Genomic DNA, 27878 nt, shown 5'->3' with positions numbered 1-27878 from the left:
AAGTGAATGCTTGTTGGCTCCCAATCAAACAGTAATACCCGTACAGGACACGTATTCCAATAAAGACAACACTGACTGAAGCAAAAGATTTTTTTTTTTTTTTCTTTAATTCAAAGTGAATCTTGACATGGTACACCATCAATTCATAATTTGACACTCACCAATAAGAGTCACCAAGAAGGAACCCGCTTTTTGTGACAAGGTACATAAGGCTTAGTCACATTGAAACTCACTGAGAACTAGAGGGGAAAGAAAACTACCGCTAACTGGGAAGACACACATTATCACATCCAAACAATAATCATTTTCCCAGTCCTCATATTGTTGTATATTGCACAGTGCAGTTTGCTACATGTCAAACTAGTGTAGCATTTAAGAATGAAAAATAAAAACAATCAAATTAAAATCATAAAGCCACACAGATCTACGCATACTTAGAACAGTAACAGTTTTCAATTTAGCAACCGTGTCTACATATTTGTGACTAAATACAATAATTGTCAACCTGATAATTAGATCGTTGTGGTACAACAATCTACCTAGAGCGTCTCTTAGGAGTCAAAATTTCGCACAAGTTATTCCTCAGCCCAGCACTCAAATCAGATGTCCAGACCCACGCGTGTTGAGTCGGTAGTTTTGTCACATGAGGGCCCAGTAGAAGCAAGCCTTTTTTTAATCAATCTGAAATATTTCCTTGTTTATTGCCATATCCAAATAAAAGAAAATCCCTATATGTTTTAGAAGTCCTAAGGCCTGCTTTGTAACTTAAGGCTGCTGGTTGAGATTTAGATCCGGGACTGTGTGACCCTCTGGTGGGGTCGTCGGGGTTAATCCGAGGTTTTTAAATCGCTGTAGGTCGATAAGCAATCGACCTAAAGCAAAGGGGGATTACGGCGTGGGACATCTCATCGCTGAGCTGAAAGAAGAGCCATCAGGGAATCAACAACAGGCTGCAAACAACATGGTTACAATTTTAAAATGAAAATAAAACAAAAATAAACATTTTCCTTGAAGTACAAATTACTAGTTATAATTCTAGGCGGTTCTGCAAGCTGAACAGTGCGTCCTCTCGTCCAAGCGTCGTCAAAACGGTAGCATATTAGACGAGTACACAAGATACACCCATTGCTTAAGCTACATATCAAAACCATTATAATGTAATACGTTAAGTAGAGTAGCGCCATGACACAAAAAAAATAGCTCGAGAAGCTTTTCTCTTTTTTTTTTTTTTACAAGATCCTTTTTCGCGTTATAATTACATCATAGTTATCTTTCATTATCCCGAAATGTTTTTGCTATTTCATAAAACCAACGATTGTTGGGTCAAAGTTGTTTGAGGATCTTGTTAAAGAACCCCCGAACTAAAACACACGATGTCTACCTATGGTATAATAGCTGCTTACAAGAAACCGTCAACGTCCCAATCCCAGGAGCAGAGAGAGAACAGCTGTGTAGCCAGCACAAATGCAACAAGTAACGCATTTGCGAACAAAAACAAAAAAAAAAACAGATGTCTCGAGTTCCACAAAAATGTTCACGGTGTGAGAATAAAGCTTTGCATTTGCGTATATTCAGGCCCGGTGTTTTGTTTTTTTTCAGTACTGCACAGAGGTCGTGGTGAGCGCAAGATAACATTCCCTGACTTGTACTTTCTTAGGATTCTGTAAAAAAAACCCAAAAAAAAAACAGATGGTTCCAGACCTATTCTCAAGTCTAACAAACAAACAACTTTGGGTTTTTCTTTTGTGACGTGAAAAATAGGAGCCGATCCCCTCTGGAGGAACTACTTTACGGCACGTGGGCGTCATCTGCCGGCCACTTGTTTGGAGAAAGGCACTAGTTGTACAGTACGAAGAGTTGCAAATACAGTCCAACCAACTGGACATAAAAGCTGTGTCATCGGGAGAAAGTGAGAACACACACACACACACACACACCGGTTACAGAATCCATCGGTGAACCCAAAGCCTACGTTTGAAATACTGATGCTAAGCACACACACACACACATACACACACACACACACACACACACACACAGAGAATTAAAAAAAAGAAAACTCAGAACTTCCATTACAGCAGTTTACACTTCAAAAACAGCACAGCCAATATACAGAGGCACTAGCATATAGGAATAGCATTCAATATACTATATAAGAAAAAAAAAAAACAAAAAAAAAACGCACACTTCTATTGTATCTGGAACTACAATACAAAAGAGAGGAAACGCAGGCTAGAATGAGATTACTCCTCGAAATTCACAGCTACGAAGTGGCAGATAATCAGTACATAGCAGCTTATTATCTATACATTCCAAATACAATTTGCCAAAAAAAACAGCTCAGAAAAACAAAACCTTTCAAATTTTTTTGTTTTTTGTTAAATAGAGACAGCACAATATATTCCAATGTCGATAACAGCAACAGTACGCTGGAGGTCAAAGGAGAAATAGTCTCGACCACACTTCAGAAATGATTAACGAACAGTCTTTGGTGCTGATTTGAGGAAAACAAAAATACCAGCTGATGTGACGGGTAAAGACGCAGCTCTACTACACACTGGAAATCATAAACACGCACACACACACAAAAAACAAGGCTATGCATCCACCCTGAAGGAATGTATCAAAACTGACTTCAATACATGGACAAAAAGGTTCGTTTCCACAGATATTTGAAACAATTAGCAATAACACCTCTAACGCTCAATAGCCCGGCAAAGATACTGTAAGTTGATAGGTTATCTCAAACACTGAGAAGCATTTAAAAGTACACACACACACACACCACAATCGCGTTTACGTCTTACGCCGCTCCCAAAAAACTAAAATGCATCGACGCAAGTCTAGCCTAAATGCCAAGAAATATTTAAAAATACACGGCAACCCAGAGGCCATCTAGATTGTATTGCAGTTACAGTAAACAGTGACAATACTGTTATGAATTTAAGTACTATAGTGAATAGAAATCGATTATCAAAATATCAAATCACTCTTTATGTACATAAAAAGCTCATTCAGTCAAAGCCCTAAATGTGCAGCCTCTAGCTAAAATAAATCCATACTCTGAGTTAGGAAGCAAACTCAAGCCGTTTTCCCATATTAACACATGACCGCAAGCGTTATATATCCAATGAGCCCGTCACGTTCAGAGTCTGAGGGTTAAGTGCTGCAAGCCCATTTTTTATTCATTTTTTAAATGTACAAACTATAAGCTCCTGAAGTAACGTCAGAGACGTTTTTTAAGGCACTAGGGCGACAGCAGCAGCGAGGTCTGCCTCAAACAAAGACGGAGCGTTCCATCCTGGTTAATACGCACTGGGATGGCTTAACACACAGATCAGACCGGCTAGCACAAATGCTACAAGGCAACAAAGATAAAGGGGTGGGGGGGCTGAGTGCCCAGACAGCAACAGCGGCAATGAACAATTTCCCCGCCCTCTAATTAGATCATATTCTCTGAGCGCTACTCAAGCGACAAGAGAGACACATTCTCAATTACAACGTCCTCTTCATCGTACTTCGTGAAGTCATCCGCTCTCTTGTGCAGCGTCGCCGTTTTCAAATACATCGCCGTATTCTCCGTACATGATTTTTGCCGGAAGTCTTTCAGTTGCTCTGGCAATCTGAATCAATGTGTCCTCGAAAACACCACAAAACATTAACTTGTTTTTTTCTTTCTCGATCCACTTTGATACATCTCTCGTTATGACAGCGTCTTCCTCTTCCTCGTCAAAAGTGTCCGTATTGTGCTCTGCTGCCCGCTCTACCTGCCCAGGTCGCAGCCCCGGTCCACTTGCCGTTGCCCTTCCTCACCAGAAGGTACTGCTACGGCCCCGTCCTGCTCCTCAGATATAGGAGAACTGCGGGTGGTGGCTGAGCTTGGTCGGGCTCAGGGGGAAGCCGGTGAAGGCGGCCGGGGAGGCCATGTAAGGGTGAGGGGGCGGGAAAGGAGGCTTGAACTGGTGGGGGTAGTGGCCGTAGCCGGGCTGGCGGTGCGGGTGGACGGTCGGGGAGGGGAGGAGCCGGTGCGGAGCCGGGTGCCCCGGGTGGTGGGCGCTGATGCCCAGGGTCACCTGGTGCACTATGGCGCCACCCTGGGGGTGGGAGAGACCGTAGCTGTGCTGGAGGAGAGTGGGGGGAGGCGGGCGGGAGGGCAGGATGGGGTGGAGGTGGTGTGCGGCGGCAGCGAGCGGGCCGCCGGGGGGGTACTGCAGCAGAGCGTGCGTGGGCAGGCCCTGGGGGTGCGTGTGCGGGGCGGCCGAGGTGTGCGTGGGGCTGCTGTGCGGCAGGTGGGTGAAGGTATGCGTGTGGACCGTGGGGGGGATGTAGGCGTGCGGCCGCAGAGGCCCATAGTTGCCGTTCCACTCTTTGTGGTTCGAACCGTACAGCTGCACCTGAGAGAGAGCGAGCGAGAGAGCGAGAGAGCAGAGGGAGCAGAGAGAGCAGAGAGAGCAGAGAGAGCAGAGGGAGCAGAGGGAGCTCAGGGACAATCTGATAAACAACAGGGTTCTATGCAGAAACGCGGATTTGAGAAGTTTGATACCACTCTCATATGCCGGCAACCGGCTGCAAACAAAGGGGAAACAGCTCGCCTGGCTCCGTCAAACCGTAACAAAAAAAGACCCACAAGCACCTGTTAGGCGTGCTAGTTTACAATTTGATGGAGTTTATGTGCTGGACTATGACACTTCCTGGAGTTTTCCTGTAAAAACAGATGTTGTCGTTACACTGTGGAGTTACACTTTAAGCATATGTCAGTGAGCTTTAGAGGTGCAGGCAGTCGGATTTTGTAACCTCCGGACACAGCCACTCACCCCTGCTCCCCGTTTTAGTGCCAACTTAAGCTAAACCGACTACTGGATCTAGCTTCACATCTAGTAGAGTGGTATCAGTCTACTCATTTAACTCTCGGAAGGAAAGCGGATAAGAAGGCATCCCAAAGTGTTAAACTATTCCTTTACAGTTCCTTCTGTATGCTGCAATAAAAGAACACCCAACTGTACTGCTGCTCTGACCAAAAATAAATAAATAAATAAATAAATAAATAAACTCTGCTGCAAAGCTCACACAATTCTATTAATATTCACCAAGAGGTTTTGAAGTGTTCAGCTCCTGCTTAGTGCATTATAAAGAGAAAATAACTGACCTGTCCAAAGCCCAGAGGGTGCTGCTGCTGGCCGGTAACTTGCTGCTGCCGGGACAGGAGGGGGTTGGATGGGAGGAGGGGGAAGGAGGAGGGAGTACTCTGTTGTCCTACGAGGCTGCAGCGCCCTTTGGACCTGGACCAGGACTCTGAGACTGGGACAGAGAAAGAGAAGACAGAAGTGAGTCAAGCAGGTAGGACAAACAAAAATAAAATAGATGGCAGGTTCAGTCCAATGGCCTGCAAGACTGCAAAGACAGTGAAGAGCAAAAACGGCACAGACTTCAAACAACAAACAAGTGTGCATGCAAGAGAGAGAATATAATCAGATACTGTTGTTCCATATAGAGGGTATGAAAACCAAAATGTAAACGGGACAAGCACAGAAGGGGGGGGGGGGGGGGGGGAGAAGATGAAAGACAACCAATGTAGCGCCACCGATCTACAGCTAAATGGAACATTCGTGAGGGGGCTGCGCAACGCACGGTGGAAAGATTATCGCAAGCAAAAATTGCATTGGAAGCAAAAGTGGGAAAATCTGCAGGGACAACAATATCCGAAGACCAGCATGCATCGAGCGTAAAGTTACACAGCGGTCAGGATGTGAAGCAGCCTGTTCATTTTAAGTGCAGTCAAAGGATGACTGGAAAGGGTTTAATAATAATTCTCAAGACCTAAACATCACTGGTGGAGACTTCAAAGAAAGTCTCTTAAGGATTTAGCAATATTTAAACTTTACGGGTAAAAATCTGCGAGTTTATACAAGATTGTGGTCGCATTTGAGTTATGCATTGGAGGTTGATGCAATAATAGATAAACCCAACAAACGCAACTGCACAGGTTTCACCCATTCTAGAGACTGGCTCCGGATTAACATGCCGGCCAAAGAGGAGTATGATTCCTTAGTGCAGAAGCACCAGAAGAGGTTTGATATTATAGCGACGCAGCGACGCTAACGAACACGAGAAAGAATGAGCCGCTTCAGAAGGAACGTCTGAGTAAGTGGTGTAGAGGAATGACAATACAGCCTTTAATGGCCACACAATGACTGTAATCTTTGCTGCTATTAAATAATCATCAAAGGTGTCTTTTGCTTTTTAACCAGTTGGGAATCTTACCGTTAAACAGCATCAGAAAACTAGACAATAAAATCCATAAAGTTGGGGGAAAAGGAAAAGACACAGGGATTGTTGGCACTCAGACAAATGGCACCCGAGGAGCAAAGTTGCTCCTCGGACTGATCCGTATCAGCTCTAAACTCAAAAACAAAAAAGGTGAAGCTGATCTCAGATCAGTGCCTTAGGGCAACTTTTTGCTGCATGGCAAGAACCAGCAGAGAAAGCGTAGGCTCGGACTCAACACCACATCGTATGCATCCACCTTTCCCTCCGAAACAGACTCAGAAAACATGTTTGCTGTGCTCTGGTTGAAGTGCCCCCCCACCCCCCCCCTTCTTCTACTGTATAAAATTTCTGCATCACTGATGCAGGCATACCTGCAGATACAGGTACTTAAACTGCAGTTTGAATGGTTGGTGAGAGTCACTAAAGGGAGTGACAGAAAAGAAACCTAAAGGATTTCACTGCTCATCCGTTAAAGTAACTGCTCGACTATCCGGTTCACTGAAGCTTACACTAGATGTTGGCAACTTCCAAATGATGCAGACATATTCTAAAAAGACACCGTTTATAACCTGTGCATGCGTATATGGTGAGGAGCGAACACACCAGCTCTTTAAACATTTGCCGTTTATTGCTAGGAAACTTTCCTTGAATAAAAGTACTAGTTTGAAGGAAGGCAAGCCATTGGGGAAAAAAAAAAAAAGGCCTCTCGGGCAATGTTAGCATTGCCTGCTGTGGATGCATCTTTGAGGTGTTGGTGCTACGTGGCCAGTTCTCTGTTGGTTTCTCGTGATCACCTGTTAAAGCCTCTATGAGCCAATAGGGGGCGGTAAGCCCCTACTGCTTCCATGTGACCTGCCAAAGTGGCAAGATGAGGACACATTTAACAGGGAAAAACTTTTTGGGGTGTTAGTAATAATATTTTCACGAGAGCATCAATTTCCCTTAGCTTGTAATGAAACAAACAATAAACACACTACAAAGAATCATGTATAATCACATTTCCACTGACCTGTCCTCTGAAAGCGCTCCTCCGCCCCGTGACTGTTGTGCTGCACTCTCATCGGTGGAACCACCATCGTCCTGACACCGCGGGGGCTCCGGCCCTGCACCGCAGGGGGAGGCAGCGGCGCCACCATGGCAGCCAAGGGCGGCCGGTTGTTGCGGTTGCCGTTGTTGAGGTAACGGTAGGGGCTGTTGCCACGCGGGGAGGTTGACGTGTCGGACGCCGGGGAGCCTTCCACGGTGTTGCGGCCGCTCTCGTGGCCGTCGTCCTCCGACATGCTGAACACAAGAGGAATAACATGAAGATGACTGGAGCTTAGGAGTGCATTTTCTCCTCAGTTAAACACGTCCACAGACGACTACCTGTTGGGTCTCTTGCACGGTGAGAGGGAGGGGCTGGACTGAAGTGAGTTGGAGGCGAAGGAGCTGGTGCTGGTGCTGAGGCTGCTGTCGGGGCTGCTGAGGGAACACACTCTCTCCATGGACACGCTGGTGTTTCCGCACGCCTCGCACACACACTCCTCTTTACACCTACGGAGACCAAAAGTCACAGCAGCATTTTTGAGGCCCACGATAGTAGAATAAACTCAGACATTTTAGATTCATTATTATATTCCAATGACATAATCTGCCGGTTACAGAGGCTCATTCGGTTATTGACAACGTACAGGTGGCCTAAACTTTTTACTACCACTCAATTCAAACCCATGTCGAGCCGTTTGATTTCGACGTAACTCACCCGGTCAGGCGGCACCTCTGGGGGTCTTCGTCCTCTTCATCGGTCAGTTGGATGCTGATCACACTGGGAGCGGGGCTCGGCGTGTCCACCATCAGGACCGCCACCTCTCGCTGTTGCCGACTGGACAGGTCCAGCTGGCTGTTGGCATTTGGCGCCGCCCCTTTTAAGCAGCTCACTTCCTCCTCTGCGTGGTTTTCCTTGTCGTCTGGGTGTCGAACTGCCGGATGCCCGGTCCCCACCGGGGGCACCTCCCTCCGAGGCTGCTCTCTGCGCACCACCGCCTGTCCAACAACGTTGGCCATATTGGCTGATATATGGATGTTGCTGGGGTGGGACAGGTTCCTTTCAACGGAGGACTTGATATATTACATATCAATAGAAAAACGGCAAAGCAGTTTAACTTCACTTAAGGAGCAGAACCTCACCTGTTCAGACCGTGTCTGTTCCTTTTATTGGCTGGCTGGGGCCACACAACATGAGCTATGCCGATGTTGATTGACTGATGGGCAGAGAGGGCTGGCATTTGATTGGTCAGGAGGGGCTGTTGCATGACTGAGGTGTAGTGGCTGCGGGGGGGACAATTTCCTGTTAATACATCTCAAAAGAAAACACTAAAAACAGGTGCAAGAGAAACTTAATGCAGCAAATATGTGATTAGATGCTATTCTCTGATGAAAGCAAAAATATTCATAACAAGAATTCTAAATAATGATCACAACCACAACTTTATATGTAAGAAGTTGTTGTCATGCACATTTGCAAATGGGAAAGACCCTGTTAGAATCCTGGTTAAGGATAAACAGGAACATAATTTATGTCTAGCTGTGTTCGAGATCTTTGGTTTACATTCAAGAAATCATGTTACGACAAAAAGCCGAAAGGTTACTTTGGTGCATGCATACGCACTGAACGCAACACAAAGAACTACTACGAGTGAAAGTCTTAAAACGGGGAATTTCCCAGACTCAAAACGGAGGTTCGGGTGACTCACCCCCAGTCGCTGATCCTCTGGCCGGCTGCGGCGTCGTTGGTGAGGGAGGACGGGGGTGGTGGAGGGGGGTGAGAGGGAGGAGGACCCACGGTAGTCATCTGCTGCCAGGCTGCTGGGATGAGGAGCTGCTGCCCCCGGCTGGACCAGGCCTGCTACAGGGAATAGATACATCTGTGACCTGTATCAACTCCCCCATCACTAGGCCTGATGTTGGGGGGGGGGGGGTCAGGGGTTGCCTAGGATACAGAGGCTAGACATGCATTTACAATCCATGCTTGGGTCCTCATCTCACCTGAGCAATGACACCAGGTCTCACTGGTAAGGGCTGTATGGGAGCCTGAGTTACCATGGGAACAGAATACCCTGCTGGCTGGTTAAGGTTACCTTAAAAAAAAAAAATAAATAAAAAAAGCAAACAAACAAACCGTCTGATATTCATGCAGCTCGAGAAGACTGCGGCTCAATTTGAGTAAAATCCTTCTTGTGATGTTAAAAAATTATAAATGTGCCATCTGAAAAATAAAATGAATTTAAAAAATGTGTTTGCAGTCTGCATACCTTGCATGGCGGGAGGACAAAGAAGGAGGGCCGGTGGGAAGGAGTCAGTGCACCCAAACTGACCATTCCCAGCTGTCAGAGCTATCCCAGGATGCAACACTGAGGGGCCCGGATGGTTGATAGCCTGCGTTACAAAAGAGTAGAGAAGACAGTAGAGTGAAAGAAACGGAGACAGAGAAGAGAGCAGAGCGGAGAAAGGGGGAAATGTGAAAAGACATGGAAAGAAGATTAGCGGGAACTCATTTCATAGTGTCACATGTGACGGAAACACTATTCCGAGTTGATATGTCATAGCACCTTCACCCCTGAAGAGGGCAACATTAGGTCATCAGTACCAAAACATTGCACAGAAACATTACCAAAGATTGGACACATTTATGTTCCATGTCCCGAGAAAATGGCTATAAGACAGAAATGGAATCATTTTTGAAGCAAAATGGCATTTAAAAGAACCGACTGTTGTGTCTGTAAATCAAGATCTTTGTCACGCTGATATAAATAATTACTAGTGGTTAACCTGAACGTATCCTGGTAGCACACACACGGCTTCAGTGTCTCACCTGAGTGTGGACCGGCATGTTGCTGTAGCCTAGAGGGAGGCCAGAGGGGGCAGCAGGGGCTACAGGGGGCCTTGAGAAGTGAATGGTGTTCTCATTCAGAGCGTCATAAACCGCGTTGGCGGGCCGACTGTGGCACATGTCCATGATGCGGAACGCTGACTGCACACTGGAGAGAAAAGGAGGAGATCGTAGTGGGGTGAGGGGGAATTATTATTATTATTTTTTATTTTTTTTAACGACTGGAGTTCAAACAAACTCCGGCACATTTTTGCGTCAGCGTCAGCCTTACTGGTTGCTGTGTGGGTAGTCCAGCAGGTGGGTCATTGTGAGGAAGGGGTGATTGAGGACGCTGGTGGGAACGGTCCTGTCCTCGGCGTCGATCAGCAGCATGCTCTTCAGCAGGGACACAAACTCCCTCCTGTCGGCCTTCTCCGCGTGCATGTCGCTGCCATCGGGGCTCAGCACCACGTTCACCTGGTGGATGGAAGCAAGAGATGAGAACCATGCAGGGCAACAGGTCACGTCACCGTCAATTCAGAGACGGCTCTTGAACTGGCAGAAGTGCAACTAGGTTTGACGTGTTTTGAACGTGTTCTGGAGCGCGAGTTTTACCCGGAACGTTTTGGCAGCGCACCGGTTGCTGTCAGCTGTAGCGAGCTAGTTTGTTTAGCCCGTTTAGCCGTGTTAATCTAGCTCAAAGGACCACAAACTGTGTCAAACTATATGCAGACAGCTAAACTGAAGTCGGGTTTATCTGTGAAGGAACTTCAAACATTTACTTCAGGACGGCATCACCAGAATGTGTCGATTAGCGGAACGAAACTGAAACGGACGGAGAGTCCTTCACTCCACAGAGTTCAGGCAGCCTCCAACTGCAGATTGAGACCGAGCAAAAGTAACTAATGCTACAGAGTATCGCTGCGTGTAGGTGACCACCCGTGATGGTACACAATACAGAATTAAAGCATGTGGTTAAAGTGTTTGAGCCCCGCTACAATGTGAGTTCATATGTGCATCTTAGTCAGTCAGCAGTGCATGCCCTGTTTAAACGAGCATAGGCTAACCAGGACAGGTCTTATGATGGAGCATTACAGAATCAGAAATACTTTACATTACAGACATTTCTCTTCCGTCTTATTTGTGTTAATTATTGCCAATATGCCAGTCTTTGACTACCTTAACTGTTAAAGTCAGATTTATGGCCAAGGAGCAACTTTTGAATGTTAATCATTTTCAAAATAAATAAAAAAAACAAACATATTTTCTGTTTTCCATATAGTGGAACCGTTAGACCCCTAGATCACGTCTGTCATCTCCTGCCCCTCTTTACGCTGGACTTGTTCAGCATGGTTTGAATTTGATCAAAGTCCCTTTGACTCACGTGTGCGATGTCATCCACACAGCTGAAGATGTACTTTCTGGCCTCTTTGGATTTCAGTCCCGTCTCTTTCTCGTGCTCTTCTGTTGTCTGGAGGAAAAACAAAAATAATAGGATGAAACAACACGCAGGTCTAGAATTTATCCATTTATCACATCTGTGTGTGTTGAAAGCTGCCACTGGAATAGTCATGTTTACATGAAAAGGAATAAAAGGTCAAAGGATTACATCAAATGTACACAGGGAAACAATGTGTTTCCGTGTAATTCTGAGTGTTATGCGGTTGGGTTTTGTCTTGGAAGCACAAGGATGGATAAACGATGGGTTCGCATTCATTGAAAACTGATTTAGAATGTGCTCAGCAGCTAGTTTGAAACACAGTTTTCCTGGAGCTTTCCTCAGGGCATGTTGTATTTGTCTCGCTTTGCAAAGCTCATGCATCCGTTTTTACTTTTGCTTGCATTTCAAATCTCACCGTCACCAGTCAATCTGTGTGCGTCTTGTGTCCCCACCGCCACAGGAATCAGTCGATGTGTGTTTTGCGTATATTAACATGCGCATGTACATATTTACTTTTAGTCTCCAGGAGGCGTAGGGAGAGTTGGACTCTTTGGAGAAGAAGCGAGAGGTCTTGGTCCCCTTGTTGAGCAGCTGCTCCGCCGGAAAGCCCTGAGTCTGGGAGATGTACCGGATCTGAGCAAAGAGAACAGAAACACACAGGAAGAGGCAGAGAAAAAAGGAGGGTGGAAAATGATAAGTGAGAGAGTGGAAAAGACAGCATCTCCATCGTGTATTCTTTATACTCTCCATCATGAGTTTTGTCTACTAGCTGGTCTTTGAGTTGCTTGTTATCCAATACGCCATCCCTGCACTTTAACCTTCACTGCACTGCCAAACTGACATAGATGGAGACGGGTCCAAGGCTGATGCAGCAAACAAGTGACACACGCCAAAACAAAGTCAGAGATTATTGACATTTGTGAGCAAAATCTAGCACAGTTATATTTAAAAGAAATCACGCACTGTGGATTCAGTTTATCAAACCCTGCATTACTATGCAGTCCTTACTGAATGGAGCCAATGACACGGCACTTGAGGCGAAATTCATGCTTAACCTACACACGTACACTCAAAGCATTGTCTTCAATTTCCTTATTTGGGACTTAAGTGACAGATTAAAATTCCTCTGTCCCCTGATGTGAATCTTGTGACCGGAGCCTGCGTCAAACCAGAGGAAACATTCGGGGAAAATGCAAGAATGTAGTTGAACTCTCAACGGCATTCATTAGAAAAGGATTTTGTGTTGTTTTTTTGTCTTGTGCTTGTTGATCATGCTTTTTGTTATCTACAGATAGTCTTGGATTTTTAACACTGCACATTATTACTAATGCATTTTCTTCAATACACCATAAGTATATTTTTCACTCCCCCTGCCTAATTAAGGGTGAGTTCAACTTGCTCACTTACCCCCCCTCCCCCCTCCTGATTTGTTAATCTGTTTCTTTGTTTTTCAGTTTGAGAAATATTTACTATTCTTAAAAAAGAAAAAATATGTAGACTCCAGCAACGTTTGGTTTGCAAGTTGTAACATTTACATATGGTTCATTGCACAGGAGTTATGGACAGCAGATATGTGCTGATGTTTCACAAGAACTCAGCACCCTGTCTTGATTACCCCCCTCGAAATCCAGGCAAAGAGAAACTAGCCTTTCAGCTAATTCAAATGTACATTTACATTTGTTTGACTGTTGATTAAAGTAAATTGTCCCTTTTCTAACAATAAAAAAAAGAAGATACTCTAGTATTACAGCCTGTATGCTGTAATACTAGAGCACAGCCTGTAGTGCACGTGCACACGGCCCAGAACAAACAGTGACTGGCCGGAACCTGCTGATGGTGCACTGAACACTGACCACAGTGTGCGTGTGCATGCGTTACTTGTGCGTGCGCATGTCTACCATCAGGCTTATGCTTATAAATACATTTTGCTGTGTAGAGTGGAACTGCAGTGAGCCTTGGCATAGCACAGCATACTTTTGGGGGGCTCAATACACGCGAGTGTGTGTGTTCTGGCAGGGCCCAGTGGTTCAGCAGAGCCGTCGGTGCTCAGCGAAGCTCCATAAACCACTATCCAAACTGCTAGCTGCTGCTGCTGCTGCTGCTGCTGCTGGAGGCACAACTGACACCAAAACAAACCTCAGAAAACAGACCAAACAAGCCGTCAGTTTATTAAAGAATATTAATGAGCAAGAGCGTTTGGTGCTGGCATGTACTCTTGAAGTACAGTCAATTAAAATTTAGTTTGGTTTGGCAAAGAAGCTCAAATACATTAGCTTTGGAGAACTCTGTAGAGGTCCATAAAACGTCATTCAAAGACACGACCAGGGTGTGTGTAAACTCTTCGCTTAATGCTCGTCTTCACAGAGCTGCATGTACTCAAAACACGGGGTAATCCTGTCCTGGCCTTTTCCCATGCTCCCTCTGCTCTGTCGGTTTAAAGTCCCAGTTGTGTTGCTTAGACCTTGCGACCTTGTGGGAAGATCGACGCACATTGCCAAGAACAATTTCCTGATTCGCTCGGCTCAGATTAGCATTAGGTGGATTTCATGCTGGATTTGTTGGACTTCACTCATACAGAGAGAGAGCGAGCGAGAGAGCGAGAGAGAGAGATCACGGAGCAACAACAAATACAGGTTTAACTACATAATGAACTTACTGTTGCCTTTTGGCTAGTGGCAAAGCAGAGACAGACGAATTATGCACATTAAACATGTAGTCTGTAAACTCTGAAAAATAATATTTTGTTCTCCTTACTCGTTCTTCCTCGGCAGTAGTGTGAGGGATATATCTTGATCTCTACTTGCCTCCTTGGTGTGTGTGTGTGTGTGTGTGTGGGATAGTTCTTGCGTGTGAAGAATGTTACCTGGTCGTACTCCAGCGCTCCAGGGTAGAGGGGCCAGCCCAAGAAGAGCTCGGCTATCACACAGCCCAGTGACCACATGTCTATGGCCTCGCAAAATGGAAGGCCCAAAATAATCTCTGGAGCCCTGCAGGGAGGAAAGAAGCACAATAGGTTATTTTGGGGAGTTGGTGTAGTGTTGGGTACCGCTTATATTTGAACTGATACTGGTACCTGACATAAAATCCAAACTACTCAATTTCAATTGTGTCATTTATTCAGAATATTTCATTATTTATTCAGATTATTTTGTAAATTATTAGAACAATTTACACACCATACACCCAATTGATTTAACATGAAGCTGTACTTGGTAGTACCGACATAATTTGGTCGGTACCCTAAAAGTACCAAGTTCAGTCACCAAACCTATTGGTCACCACGTACAATCAAAAAATAGTCACTGTCGCAGCCCGAGGACATGTCTATGCATTCACTAGAGCAGCAGGGCCATTTCTGTTGGTGGGGCTCGGGAAAGAGAGTGAACAGTCAGCTCTATAAATCTGGATCTACAATAATTACCATGATTCCACAAAGTGTTTCCTGCATAGAGAACTTAAAGAGGCCATGAAACATGGATGTTTTGGCATTGGTAGTGGCCACATATATTAGGAGAAACCACCATGCCAGAATGATATGAGAGATAATCAGTGCTGGCCATGATAACAAAGCACAGTCTCAACAAAAACTAAACATTTTAATGTACATTTTAAGCACCATGCTGACAAAAAGAGCTGTTTTAGGTGGCATTCATGTAACAGACTAAACGATCTGTAGTGCTGACCTGAAACACTATTCATTAAACCCCATCCTTAGAGTTAAAAGAGTGTCACGATCATACATGATGCTTTCTACAGTCGGAGAAGGCAGATGGAGCCACATGCATTCAGTTTGGAACGGCACACTTTTGCCTTATTTTTTGAAAACTCTGAATAGATGCCACAAATTAAATTTCCACTAATCGCATCATCTTCCGGTAGGTTTTACATTTTGACCACATTCCACCTCTTAAATTATATTTAATCTAAAAGGAAACAAAGTTCAGTTAATCTTCAAATCAGCACAAAGCAAAGCACACGACGGTCTGTGTGAGAAATTACAGTTTTCACCAACAACAGGTTATTCGGGGTGTGACAAATTGTTCATTACACCCATAATAAGCCGCGCTGCAACAAAGAGCTGAATCCCTCCCAACAAGTGAACTTTACAACTCACGCAATTCAAATGGGACGAGTACTCTTGCAGCAGTGCTGTGAGGTGGCGTGTGAAAACAATGGGCCATTAGGCCTGGACAGCCACCGAGCAACAGTGCTGCAAATAGTAACCACTGCTGTGACGACCACGGGGGAGGGGGGACTGTTGCCAAGCAACAGCCGGACACAAGACTATAATGTAACAGCATTACACGGTGATAAACGGGGCCATCGCTCAATGTTCTGTGTGTGTGTGTGTGTGTGTGTATGCAGACGTCAGGCCCATCATGTTTGCAAAGCACAGCCCGTGCTTTCTGCCCTCCTTGGCCCGGAGGAGGAAATGACACATATCCATTTCCTATTGCTCCTTCAAGAGAAAGAAGCCCAGTTATGCAACGACGTCTCCAACGTTCACAGAGCACTCCCGCAGAGTGGGGAGTGAGAAACGGATCGTGGTGGATTAAGTAAGATAAACGGAGGTGGATTTGCCCAGAGACAAAGACATCCGGACCACAATAGAAAACTTTGTTTGGACACAAAGAGACTTAAGCAAGGACTAAGGGCAGTTCAAACACTATAAAAGCTAAATAATATACAAAGAAAATGATAATACTAATTCACATTATTTTTTAAAGAGCAAAGACAAAATAATAATAGCATAGGTTGACAAACACACCTACAATGCACTCAGGCTGCGCAAACTAAAGACAATCCGAGGCCAAACTAGTCAACTGCTTAAGATTACAAAAAGCATCGACTGTGAAGAAGAGGAAACAGACGGGGAGGTTCTGGTTTTAACTGTGTAACTGGTGTTGCTTAACGCTTGAGGTGATGAAAGCAGAGATAGGAACAAGACGTTTCACACTAAGACGTGACCAGTCACTTTCAACAACTTGCCCCGCCGCAATATTCTGTCGAAAACATTTTGTTCTTTTTGCAGCTATGAAAAATTAAGTATTTGGACTTTGCATATATACTAAAAAGGGGGTGTTTTGCAGAGCTGTAGCAGCCCATCGCAAAAAAATAAAAACACAGTTAACACACACAGGAGTTTGGCAGCCAGACCAGGTTCTACAACTAACTGTTCACACTGGAGGGCAGCAGTTAGGAGAAGAACAAACACAGGCGTGGGGCGGCAGGTCGAGTTACGCAAACAAGAGCAGCACAAACTGAAAGCAACGATCACCGGAGAGACACTACTAGAACATCATGCACAAATGGCATGTTATGCTGGAATTAAATTGTTGATGAGAAGAGAGAGAGAAAAAATAAAGATCCTGCAGGTATGGAGGGAATTGCGCAACATGAATATACCACTAACAGTGAGTGATCATGTATTATTCATAAAGCACTACGTATGAACAGCAGGTGTGGGGTCCACCGTCATACATGGCTTCACTATTGACCATCACAACAAACTGGGACGCACAACAGTGATCCATAAACACTGCTATGTGTCTTTTTTTGCTGTTTTACTTCCCCAAACCAGTAAAAAAGAAACATTGTGTCAAAGCCACTCTTCTTCTGGTCTTGTTATTTGTTTTTTTTTTAACTGTGAAGTGAAACTGACATTCAGAAGAACTCTTCTCTAAAAAGCATTCATGTCAGGGCCTACTCAGGATTCAACCTTCCAATGCGACTAGGTGCTGGAGTAAATCTCACCTAGATTGAAGGGAGCCTGACACAAGCTGCCCAAATCAGCGAGCACGCCGAGATGATAGCAGTCTTTCCTTCCACCCGATCTGCTCAGCTGAATTATTCACGCACCCGGTGCTCCGTTTTCATTGTGGGAGCCTGTTTTGTGTTTTGTTTTTTACGTCACTGGCCCCCGCAGGAGAGCACAGTCACCTCACCGGGCCCTGCTGCGTCATGCTGCCATGGCAACGACACATCAGAGCATGACGAGCGCCGGGAAGGCTTCTGCCACAGACTTCCATCTACAGAGTTCTGCTTGTAAAAAAAAAATCAAAACCAAGTTCAAGCGTGTATCCGTTACAAATCATTAAGCCGATGACTAAGCAAGGCCGCTCCAGTTCGCTGTAGGTGAATAAAGACTATTGCAGAAAGCAATGAGCGTCTCTCATGTGATCATTTATATGCGGCTCATGCTGGCAAACAAACCTTCGAGAGCATTAAAACCCATTAAAACAACTCAGTTGCAGTTTGTGTGGGAGTCATGGACACAAACATATTAATTGTGCCTTTAATGCGAGTGTTCAGACAACCTCAATATTTCCCGCCCTGGAGGGCTGTTTTTTTGCATAGACTTTTTGCTTTAAATCCACACTGCTGGCAACGCTACTACCTATGGCTTTGGAAAATCCAGGGAAAACCCCAGCACTGTAAAAAAAAAAAAAACCCTCATCCTTCCCTCTGCGGTGAGGCCAGCATTTCTTTACAGCTTCACCGTGGTAACAATACAGTGCAGCCATTATGCAACATGAGCGCTGGAGACGAGGAGACACTGTGTCCTGCAAACCACTCGCCTGATAACCCCATGTACAAACAAAACGACACACACTCTGGACTCTGGGAGTCAAATTACAGAATCATATAGAGATAACGGGAGGGGGGAAAAAACAGTAGTGTGGTGCAAAACAGTGTGGCGACATCTCCCTGTGAATACAGACGTTTACCTAATCTACCTACGCACGATGCACAACGTGAACTACGAAAGCGTAGACCGCCAGCTGTCGTCATGGCTAAACCGACACACACACACACACGATGGAAAGTAAAAATAGAGAGAAGACTGGTCTCCCATTATAAAACAAACAGTTACTGTGTCTGTACTCTTTGAATAAACTTTCAACCCAATGGCCCTCTATTATTTGGCCACAAATAGATGCCTTGCAAAGCAAAAAGTAATAAAAATAATAGAGTGGAACTGTTGGTGGCCACAGAAAAACACGGCCAGATCTACCACACCGATTTTTTTGACTTTAAAAAAAAATCCTATCCAAGTTTAGTTATCGTGGAGCATGATAGGGTATATTGTTTAACGTGCATTAAGTATCCAGCCTTGGCAGCTGTTGCACAGACACGAGCACACATAAGAGCACCCACCAACCACACACCCACACCCACACACACACACACACACGCCTTTTTTTCCTGGATCTAAATGTGGGTTTTCACATACCACATTCTTCCCGGACCTTCTGTGTCCTGAGCGACCTCCCTAAAACTCAGTGCCAGCCTATTTTAACTGCTATGTGGGCTCAGCCTCGCCGATGCTGCTCAAAGACGAAGCACGCACAGGCACACGCGCTGGCACACACGAACGCACGGCCGTACTCACACTTAACCGGGTCAACTGCAGAGCCTAAAGGTTACATAACGACTATAGCTCCACTCGTCTCTGTATGAGGGGGGGGGGCTAGAATGTGGATGACTTTTGCAGAAAAGGAGAAGTTGCACCCAGGGTTGACGCTGGCATATTGGTGCTCTGAGGCGCTTGTTTTTACATTTGGTCTAAAAGAATTCACTACTTTTTTGTGTCCCGATTTAGACACCACGAGCATGCATACCGTTGAAATAACTGAGACAACGTTCTCTCTACATTCGTCCTCTTTACAGGGCTATAAAATCAGGCCTGGAGGAGTGTCATGATGCTCTGTGCAGTGCTTTAGCTGCAGAAATACAACAGTATCTCAAAAGTATTCATCATGAATTGCACGTATATTTGCAACAGCTTAGCCAACTCGACCAGGCCTGCTTGCCGAAACTTGCTGGCGAGAGCGGAGGTGAATGAAATTACCAGTCTCACTGAGTGGTGAACAACAAGGAAGCACTTTGCCTTGGAAACAAGCGTGAAAGTCATTTAACCTGCCACCAACTTCCACAAGCGGTCGAGTCAACAACGAGTCATCAACAATTTACAGTCGATTTCAAACGCGACAACAGGTTTTGATGTTGAACAAATGTTCCACTCTGTACAATCTCTCTCTCTTTTTTTTTTGGTGTGGCATACTGTGAGTTTACGGCTTAATAACTAAACAAAGTTGTTTTGCGCAACAATGTGTCTCGAAAGTTCACAATCCTGTTTCCTTGCCTACCAGACGTGCCAAACATTTCACGACGCCGTTCCTCGTGTAAACATCTCGGTTATGCAAGAGTGGCAGAATCAGAGCGTGACGAGCTGAACGCACATGCAATGTATGAACGCAGGCACGGGTCCAACAATGAGTATGTGCGGGACGGAGTGAGGCAGCAGGGCAAACGGAAAGACAGCGGCCGAAAAGGACAAAAACGTGATGACGGATGCAGAACAAGGGGGTTGGGGGGGGAGCACTTCCCATTTAATATGAAGAGAGGCACATAAACACAAAGCTGGGGCACGACTTTACTAAGCCCTGCGGGAAACACACAGAGAGACACACACACACGTAAACAACCATTACCTTGGAACTAAGTCAGCTAACAGTGTTGGGATCTCATGACATTTCACTGCGCGACATATCTGATCTTCCTAAAACATATTCTACCCCGTGAAACTAAAACCTGAACATTTTGTAATATTTCACTCAGTTCCTTGCGGTGTGCAACTTTGTATTTTTTGTGCCATTTTTTTGGTTTCTCTCGCACCAAAATGGGATGGATAACTCAACTACGCAATTCCTCATAAATATTGCATCTGGGTCGTGAAAAATATCACTGCATCTGTAGTACTTTCTACTCTGACAAGAGCCAGTCTAATGAAATGACTCGATCACAGCCCAAAAAATTTTTTTTTTTAAAAATGTGTGGGTTTTAAAAACAGCTTTGATACAAGAGCACCTTGAAGTGCTTTCAAAGTCCTCACCTGTAGTATCTGGACTGCAGGTAAGTGGAGCAGACAGCCTTGGAGACGTGGCTGGCTGAGCCGAAGTCGATGACCTTGACTCTGTAGGGCTGCCTGGAGGGGTCCACCAGCATGATGTTCTCTGGCTTCAGGTCAGCATGGATCAAACCCAGACACTTGAGCTTCTTTAAGGCTGTTGTCACCTGCAAACAGTTACATGAACAAAAGGCGTATTATGACTGAGTTTGGCACTCTCGAACCCAACAAAACATCGTCTTCCGTGAGCACCTGTGTTTGCATCCATGGTTGCTGTATTTACATGTATGTGCTACGTCTGTGGACTTGTGCGACACACTTGACTTTTACCTGCTGCAGAACGGGCCGGATGATTTTGAGCGGCAGCGGACTGAACTTGTTCTGTTTCAGGAAGTCGTAGAGGTTTTGCTCCAGCATCTCAAACACCAAGCAGGTGTGGCTGTGGTGCTGAAAGCACTCCAGGGCGCGCACCACATTGTGCTCTTCTGCATTTTCGCTGCTCAACCGGGCCAGGATATCCACCTGGGGGGGAAGTCAAGAACAAGAGAGGAAATAGCACAGGTTCAGTTCAGACCATCAAGGCAAAAATGCAAATCACAAAAGAAAACAGCATTATTAGCATGTTGATGGATTAAACAGTCTCTGCTGTGATCAATAATGGCACTAGAAGCATTGCTTCTCAAACACTGAGGATGATACATTTCAGCTCACCTCAATCTGTCCCTGACGTGCATAGGATGGGTGGTTCTTCAGTATCTTGACCGCCACCACTTCCCCTGTTCCCCTCTTCCAGCACTTCACCACCTGACCAAAGGTGCCACGGCCCAGGAACTCCAAGACTTCGTAGCTGTTCTTCAGGGAGCACAGAACCTCGTGCTGAACTAGCTGGTAGTCACCGTCTCCCGATCCGGTTCTGGTCACCGTAGCTCCTGCCGCTGCCTCCATGCTGCCGTTAAGCCTGATTTCGGTCCCTTCCGCGCTAATTCCCATGCCGGTCACTGCCTCAGCCCTGCCGTGTTGAGTAGACAGTGTCCCTCCACCCACTACTCTGACAGTGTCTGCATTGTTACCGGTGCTGGTTTGCAACATGGCCACAGCGGGAGGAAGTGAAGGTATAGCAGATACCTCCTCCACTATCTGCATGGTTCCTGCGAAGCTGTTCTCCTGCGGATTCTCTCCACCTTCGCCTGCCTTCTGTTCACATCTCTGGGGGGCACCTGTTTCTAGGCTGCCGTATCCCCCTCTCGCTTGCGCTCTTCCGTTTCTGCCCTCCTCCTCTGCTCGGTTGCAGGCCTTCCTCAGTAGCCCGCAGTCCAAGCTTCCTCCTGACAGAGTTCTACCACTGTCTCTGCGAAGCCTCACTTCCTTTGGGCCTCCGCTCTGGATCCTAGCCGGGCCTTCTCCTCGTCTCTCCCAGCTCTCCTCTCTCTGTAATCCCACGGCCTGCGATGCACACTCCTCCCTCTCGCCAAGCTGTAGTCCCCCGGGGCGACTTCCTGGATCAGCACCGGCTGAGGATGGGATCACGTTGTTGGGGTAGGCGATACCGTAGTTGACGCCGATCACATAGCTCTTGGGCGTGGGTCGGTGCTGAAAGGCTCTGCTGGTGTTATGACCGTGGCGAGCTTCGTCTTTGTGTCTGCTGGTACCACTGCTGCTAATTCCTAAGGCACTTGTTTGAGCTGAGTGCAGGTGTGTTGGGTAGACCAAGACTTGTGAGGCCATACCTAAAGAACAGAGAGAAATAAACCACAGGCCACATGGATCTTTTACTCAAGAATAAAGCAAAGTTGAACCAAGTAGGCTTTAATGCTGTGTTCACACCAAATGCGAAGCGTTACTCGTGGGTGACATAACTACCACAGCTGTATCAACCCAAAACAAGCCATTTTGCTGCTATTAAATTGCAATAAACGGCTAAAAAAAGATGCCGATTAGTAAAAAGTCTGAATTTATGCTGGAGAATCTCAACACGGCTGGGCTTTTGCAACACAGTCACGCAAATTTCTCGCTCGAGAAAAAATATTTGAACTTGCGCAAATACGAGATTGAGGCCAATTTAACGTATTAGCGTTGCGTTGTTTGCGCCGGCTGGCGCGATTACGCTTTGCATTTGGTGTGAACACAGCATAAGGCCTTGATTAGGATTCATTTACATGATTAACATGTTGAGATAGGCATAGCCTACGCCAGCTTGTAAGTAAGTGATTCGCTGCACAAAAACTCCATTAATTAAAATGTTGTGTACAGAGAAGTGAACAGCTTAAAGGCAAAGTAGCAGCTTCCTTATCGACATCCTTCTGAACAAGACTGCGGTTTTATATAATGTTAAAAAAAGCTGCCAAAGCATCTAAGCCATCATACCATCCGTACTTAACAGAGGAACAGGACTACTGTAATGGGAGATGGGGGAAGCCCGTTGCATCTCTGGCCTGTCCCCTGCACGCCACACTGGAGGGTCAGTTTCACACAAACTAGAACCGCAAAGAAAGCGGTGACCCGGGGGGGGGAAAGGATGCACCACGAAGCACGATGGGTCATTTTACACCTATGAACTCAAATGAGTGATCGGTTGATAAACCTTTTCTGTCTGGCTTGCTACTGAAATATTGTGACGAAAACTGAGCAACATCCTCAATTCTGATCAGCTTCAAAGCCCCCAAATCTGAATAAATCAAATGCTGAAGTAAATTCAACCAAGGGAGCCGACGGAGTTCTGTCGGCTGCTGTATTAGTTTACGGCCTGTGCAGCCGCTATACCTCTGTGACTGCAATCAGACAGGTCTCACTCTACCTCCACATTTTGTGGGATCTTGAAGATCAATGGCGATGTCATTATATACATGGTTTATATAGCAAATCAGATTTTTTTTTGCCCGTAACAAGTTTCAGCCATATCTTTACATCTACTTTTGAATGTGACCCATATCCGACATCCGCATTTACAATCGAAACAACCCGCATGCGTACATGAATATGGTTCATGCCTTATAAACAGTCTAATCATTATCTGCAATGGACAAATGACAGAGATGTATCCTTTCTTTAGCCCTTGAGGCACTAGTAGTGTTTCTCACCCTCTGGTAGTTAGACACAAAAGAGGGGGGAAAAAACACAGGTACTACGAATGAAATGTAGAGAACAGAAATCTCAACCACATGCGTTTTATCAACAGCTAACATACTGCCAGTCATGTAAGTTTGAGCCTATTGAAACACCTTTCTTTCATTTAGTTTTATCAGCTAAATGAATGAGTATGTCATATACATGGTGTATCACATGTGTATCAAACTTTCATGAACGCAAACAGTATTTTCAGACGATATCTGTAAAGTTCTCTTCAAGTTTCTTTAAGGGAACACTCCTCTCCTTGCAGCAAGTCATGACACCAGGATAATGGGGAGCCTGTCAGCCACACTTCCTGACTATTTCCAAAGAGAGACAGATTGTGCCCGATAGGGCTCACACGCAGACTCCAGGTGATTCCAGTCTTACGGCTACATCGCACAAACGCACTTATGAAGAGGATTGTCTTAAGCACAGTGTTTCATCCTACAAAGAAAGGCCTGCTGAGAGCCAGTGGCCCTCCTAACTAACGAGGCCGTCAAACGCAGGCTCAGACAGGCTGAGGGGTGTGCCTCAGCGTCAACAGACAATGCAGCACACTTCATTTCTCATGCCTTGCCAGGGCTGGTGAGTTTTACCTGATACGCTGCTGACAGAGATTGACAACCACTGTTGTGACCCAACTTTGCTTTCAAACAAGGAAGAACTCTTGAGCAAACGCACACACTTCACTCCAGTTAGAACAATGTCACCAGAAGCCTACTCAAAAGTGCAAAACGAAGATGACTACTACTGCACTATCTGGTCAATACATGTATGAGTTTACCTGTAAATTGGAGGTTGTAATTAAAAGTCCTGCAACCAACAAATCTGCACATACAGACTGCAATGACGTTGTCATTGGAGATCACGGGCAATAAAGCAACAGAACCACTACTATCTGACTGGCTCGGTACAAATGTTTTACCCTGTGTATGCTTGACAAGGTGCCATGACCATCAGTCATTGAGGGATAGGCTGCTGGCATGGACACAGCAGCCCGCTCACTGCCAACCTAGGTAGCCTGATATCCCACAGGGCAACGAGATGCAAGCCTGAAATGGAGAGCCACGACAGAGGTGTGTGTGTGTGTGTGTGTTTCAGTTGTAAAAGTAATTTGTTACTTATCAATCTAAGAGACAGTTGACATATGGGAAGGGGTGGCGTGTGTGTTTGGGGGAAGGGCAACACCAGCCTAGACACCTGTTGAAACTTATGTTGTTAGTGACAGGCAGCTAAATAATGGCTGTTACACGACGTGGAATATGTATTAAATAACTCAAATCAAGCTTTAAAAAATACACTAGACAATTTATACTTACTGTAAGGCAAGTGTTACGTTTTTTTAACGTCACCTAAATACATTGTTAATTTCCTTACATTTTTTTAAGATAAGCTACGTAGTATGTGGGAGGTTAAGTTATTCAATATCAAAACACAAACAAGTGCATGCTCTTAATAGATCCCCGAATAACTACTATTCGTCGTTAGCTCAAACTAATTAGCTTTCGCTGCTAACACTTGTCTGTAAGTTGGCTAGCTTACAGTTAGCAAACACGCTAGCTATGGGCGAAGTAGTTCCGACGTCAAAAAGAGAAACTAGACTAACACAACCGTAACACTGAAAACTGATTTAACAACCAGTGTAGTCAGACAAAGTCACATACCTTCAGTAAGACCTATAAATCGCATCACCCAGAGCGTCAAGGAACAGAATAGCGACGAGGACCCGCACCACAGTCAAATCCTGCAACGACGATGCCGCTGCTGCCATCTTGTTCAACGACGAGGTGAGACCGAGCGACTTTTCACACATTTGAAGCTTCAAATAACGCAAATAACTAGCTGTTACAACCGCCAGCTATGACCCATGGTTTCGACAGCCGTCTCAGGATTCGCCCTGCGTCGCTATAGTCTCTATTCAGCAGCAGGAACCCGTGTTTCTAAACTTTTGCATGTTAATGCGCCGCGTCCGCCGACGGAGATAGCCGCTAGCTGTTGCTGCTTGTTCGGTAGCTTGTTGCTTCTCCGCATGTGTGGAATGTTGGGGAGGAGAGCGAGCGAGCGAGCGAGAGAGAGAGAGAGAGACTGTACATGTCATACTGTGACTGACAACTTGACTCCCATGTTGGTTTTCTCCATTAGATGCATTTAGATACGTTACAATTGACGTTTTGAATCATACAATGAGCTGAATTGAATGATTAATTTCCTCAAAATCTGCCTACATTCCGACTGCCCTGGGTCTCAGGTTCACTGCAGGTCAGTTGGCTTCATTAATTAGATTATTGCAAATTAATTTGGGAATCTGCAGGAAATGGTCTACAATATCAATCAAAAACGTTTCTACATTTTCACCTAATGTTGTGTCTGCACTTAGAGGGTCTAGTTCTGAGAACTTTATTTTGTAGTTTATGCTGGCATGGTGCATTTTTTTTCCAAATAAAGTTGTGTATTACATTCATGCAAAGAAACTGGCACAAAGAAAAACTGGTGCCAGGTCGCAGCTTATTACACCAGCGCAAGGGAACTGGTTGTTTGTGGGTCTGCTATGGTGGCCTTAAAGGGACATGTGTAGTCTGTTTAGTTTACCATACTTCGAAGAAATAGTCCTTCCGTTGTCCCTTGAACCAGACACTGGCCCTCAGAACTGCAGTTGGTGTCTGGATCTTGCCACGTAACTGCCTACAGACTGAGTGAAATGCAGGGAAATCCTTCAGCCAATGATCAGTCGAGTAGAACTTCCTATTCTCATGTGGCCTACAATACTATTGCCGATAATTAAATAATTTATTCCATCAAATGCTTTGAATGGGTTATCTTTGCATTTTATTTGGGTTTCACAAAGATTATTCAAATTCAAATGTACCAACTATTTTTGTAAAGTAAGGCCAAAAATGATTTGCCTTATTATTTGACATCTCAGACCCAAACAAATATCACAAGAAAAGATAAGACAGTGTTAATTTATCCCGAAGGAAACTCTTGTGCCAGAGATTGATCACAGATTACAACAGAATAATTAAAAACATAGAGTAGATATATAAACATATGTAAACAATAGAGTAATACATTTGAAGTGATTAAAAAATATTGACACCAGTGCAAAATAGAATAGCAAAAAGACTAAGATATACAGTAGCCTATATTATAAAATAAGTAAACTAAAATAGAAAAAGTATATGACAGAAACATAAGCATAAAAATGAAAGTAACACTAAAGTATTACTAACACCAGTGCCTGATAGAAACTAAAATAGAAACGTAGTATTGTGCATGATATTGAGAGTAATATTGGCAATGATATTGAAAAGTAATACAAATGTATATTGAATTGCAATGTGACTAAATCATATAATTTGACACAATATGGAGCTTATTGTCCTTTGTGTCCGATGTTTCAGCTGTCCTTCCTGCAGAAGGGGGAGGAGTATACAGTTCTGTGGTGCACGTCAGTGGTCTACGACTAAAGGAGCTCTGAAGTGACTCCAGTGTGGTGTGCAGAAAATGAGAGGCATTGTCCACAATACTTAGCATCCTCCTCTCTGACACCTCCACCACAGACTCCAGTTCCACACCCACTGGGTTCAGACCTTTGCCTCCCAAAGTCCACCACCGGCTCCTTACTCTTAGGGATGTTGGGTTGCATGTGCAACTTTGTAATTCAGGACTATACGTGTCCGGAGTACAACAGACCATATTCAAATGTGATAATCTAGCTCTTTCAAAATAAAGGTCTAGCACCCAGGAGTCACTGCCATTCTGTTTTATTCATCCAGTCTCCTCGTGTTGTCGCACTTATATTGTTGAAATTGTAATATGCTCCTTGTTGCACACATGCTCAAACACTTTACAGTCAATGGTCCGTCAACTCGAGAGCAATTTGAAAATTTTGTGGAGAGAAAGTAACTAATCACTTTTTGCTTGTTAAAGGACTGCTATTCATGCAAGTATCGTATATTCTGCTAGAAAAATACCAGAATGTACTGGAATCAAGTAATTAATGATACAACTGTTATATCGGATGAATTGGAGTTCTGGCTCCACCTAGGTCTTGTATGTAAACTACATGCATGTGGTTTGGTGAAGATGATTGGTCCTCACACAAAGTTCAAATGTTGTTTTGGACCCGAGAACATAACGTAAACCAACAACCTGTAGAGGGATTAAAGAAATGACTCAGCCATGTGGGACAAACAATGCTTTATTGGCATGTTGGATTGACATTAAAAGACAAATAGTGTAATTGCTGTGGCCAGGCAATGAACATGTGTTATTCATTTGGGGAATAGGCAATGTAATTCTGC

General features: G+C 44.9%; 1 protein-coding gene across 2 annotated transcripts; it reads right to left on the bottom strand.

The window, feature by feature from the left end:
- Positions 1-88: 88 nt before the first annotated feature.
- Positions 89-25588, bottom strand: LOC116398906 (homeodomain-interacting protein kinase 3-like). 2 transcript variants are annotated; one of them, XM_031875652.1, is made up of 18 exons: positions 25239-25588; positions 21178-22193; positions 20797-20988; positions 20452-20633; positions 14419-14542; positions 12069-12188; positions 11499-11585; positions 10407-10591; positions 10118-10283; positions 9558-9681; positions 9292-9383; positions 9000-9151; positions 8434-8574; positions 8009-8350; positions 7633-7800; positions 7277-7548; positions 5147-5298; positions 89-4394 (listed from the first exon to the last, which is right to left on the bottom strand). In XM_031875652.1, exons 1-18 carry the CDS (start codon positions 25261-25263, stop codon positions 3846-3848), a joined length of 4089 nt encoding a protein of 1362 aa, XP_031731512.1. In that variant the 5' UTR covers positions 25264-25588; the 3' UTR covers positions 89-3845. The 2 variants fall into 2 exon arrangements, with proteins under 2 accessions (XP_031731512.1, XP_031731513.1); XM_031875653.1 differs by having other exon boundaries at positions 9000-9148.
- Between the last annotated feature and the right edge of the window lie 2290 nt (positions 25589-27878).

This window comes from Anarrhichthys ocellatus, unplaced genomic scaffold (genome assembly GCF_004355925.1).
Source record: "Anarrhichthys ocellatus isolate YVR2014 unplaced genomic scaffold, GSC_Weel_1.0 scaffold93, whole genome shotgun sequence".
Lineage (NCBI taxonomy): Eukaryota > Metazoa > Chordata > Actinopteri > Perciformes > Anarhichadidae > Anarrhichthys > Anarrhichthys ocellatus.
Note: the sequence above shows the minus strand (reverse complement) of the source record. Positions and strands in the feature narration are given on the sequence as shown.

What these genes read in the sequence shown, in the direction of transcription:
- LOC116398906 (XM_031875652.1), bottom strand. Translation starts at nt 25,263, where the DNA reads ATGCGATTTATAGGTCTTACTGAAG. An exon ending in GACCTGGTGTCATTGCTCAG is followed by an intron (nt 9,152 to 9,291) that starts GTGAGATGAGGA and finishes TATTCCCTGTAG; the next exon opens with CAGGCCTGGTCCAGCCGGGG. An exon ending in CAGAGGATCAGCGACTGGGG is followed by an intron (nt 8,575 to 8,999) that starts GTGAGTCACCCG and finishes TCCCCCCCGCAG; the next exon opens with CCACTACACCTCAGTCATGC.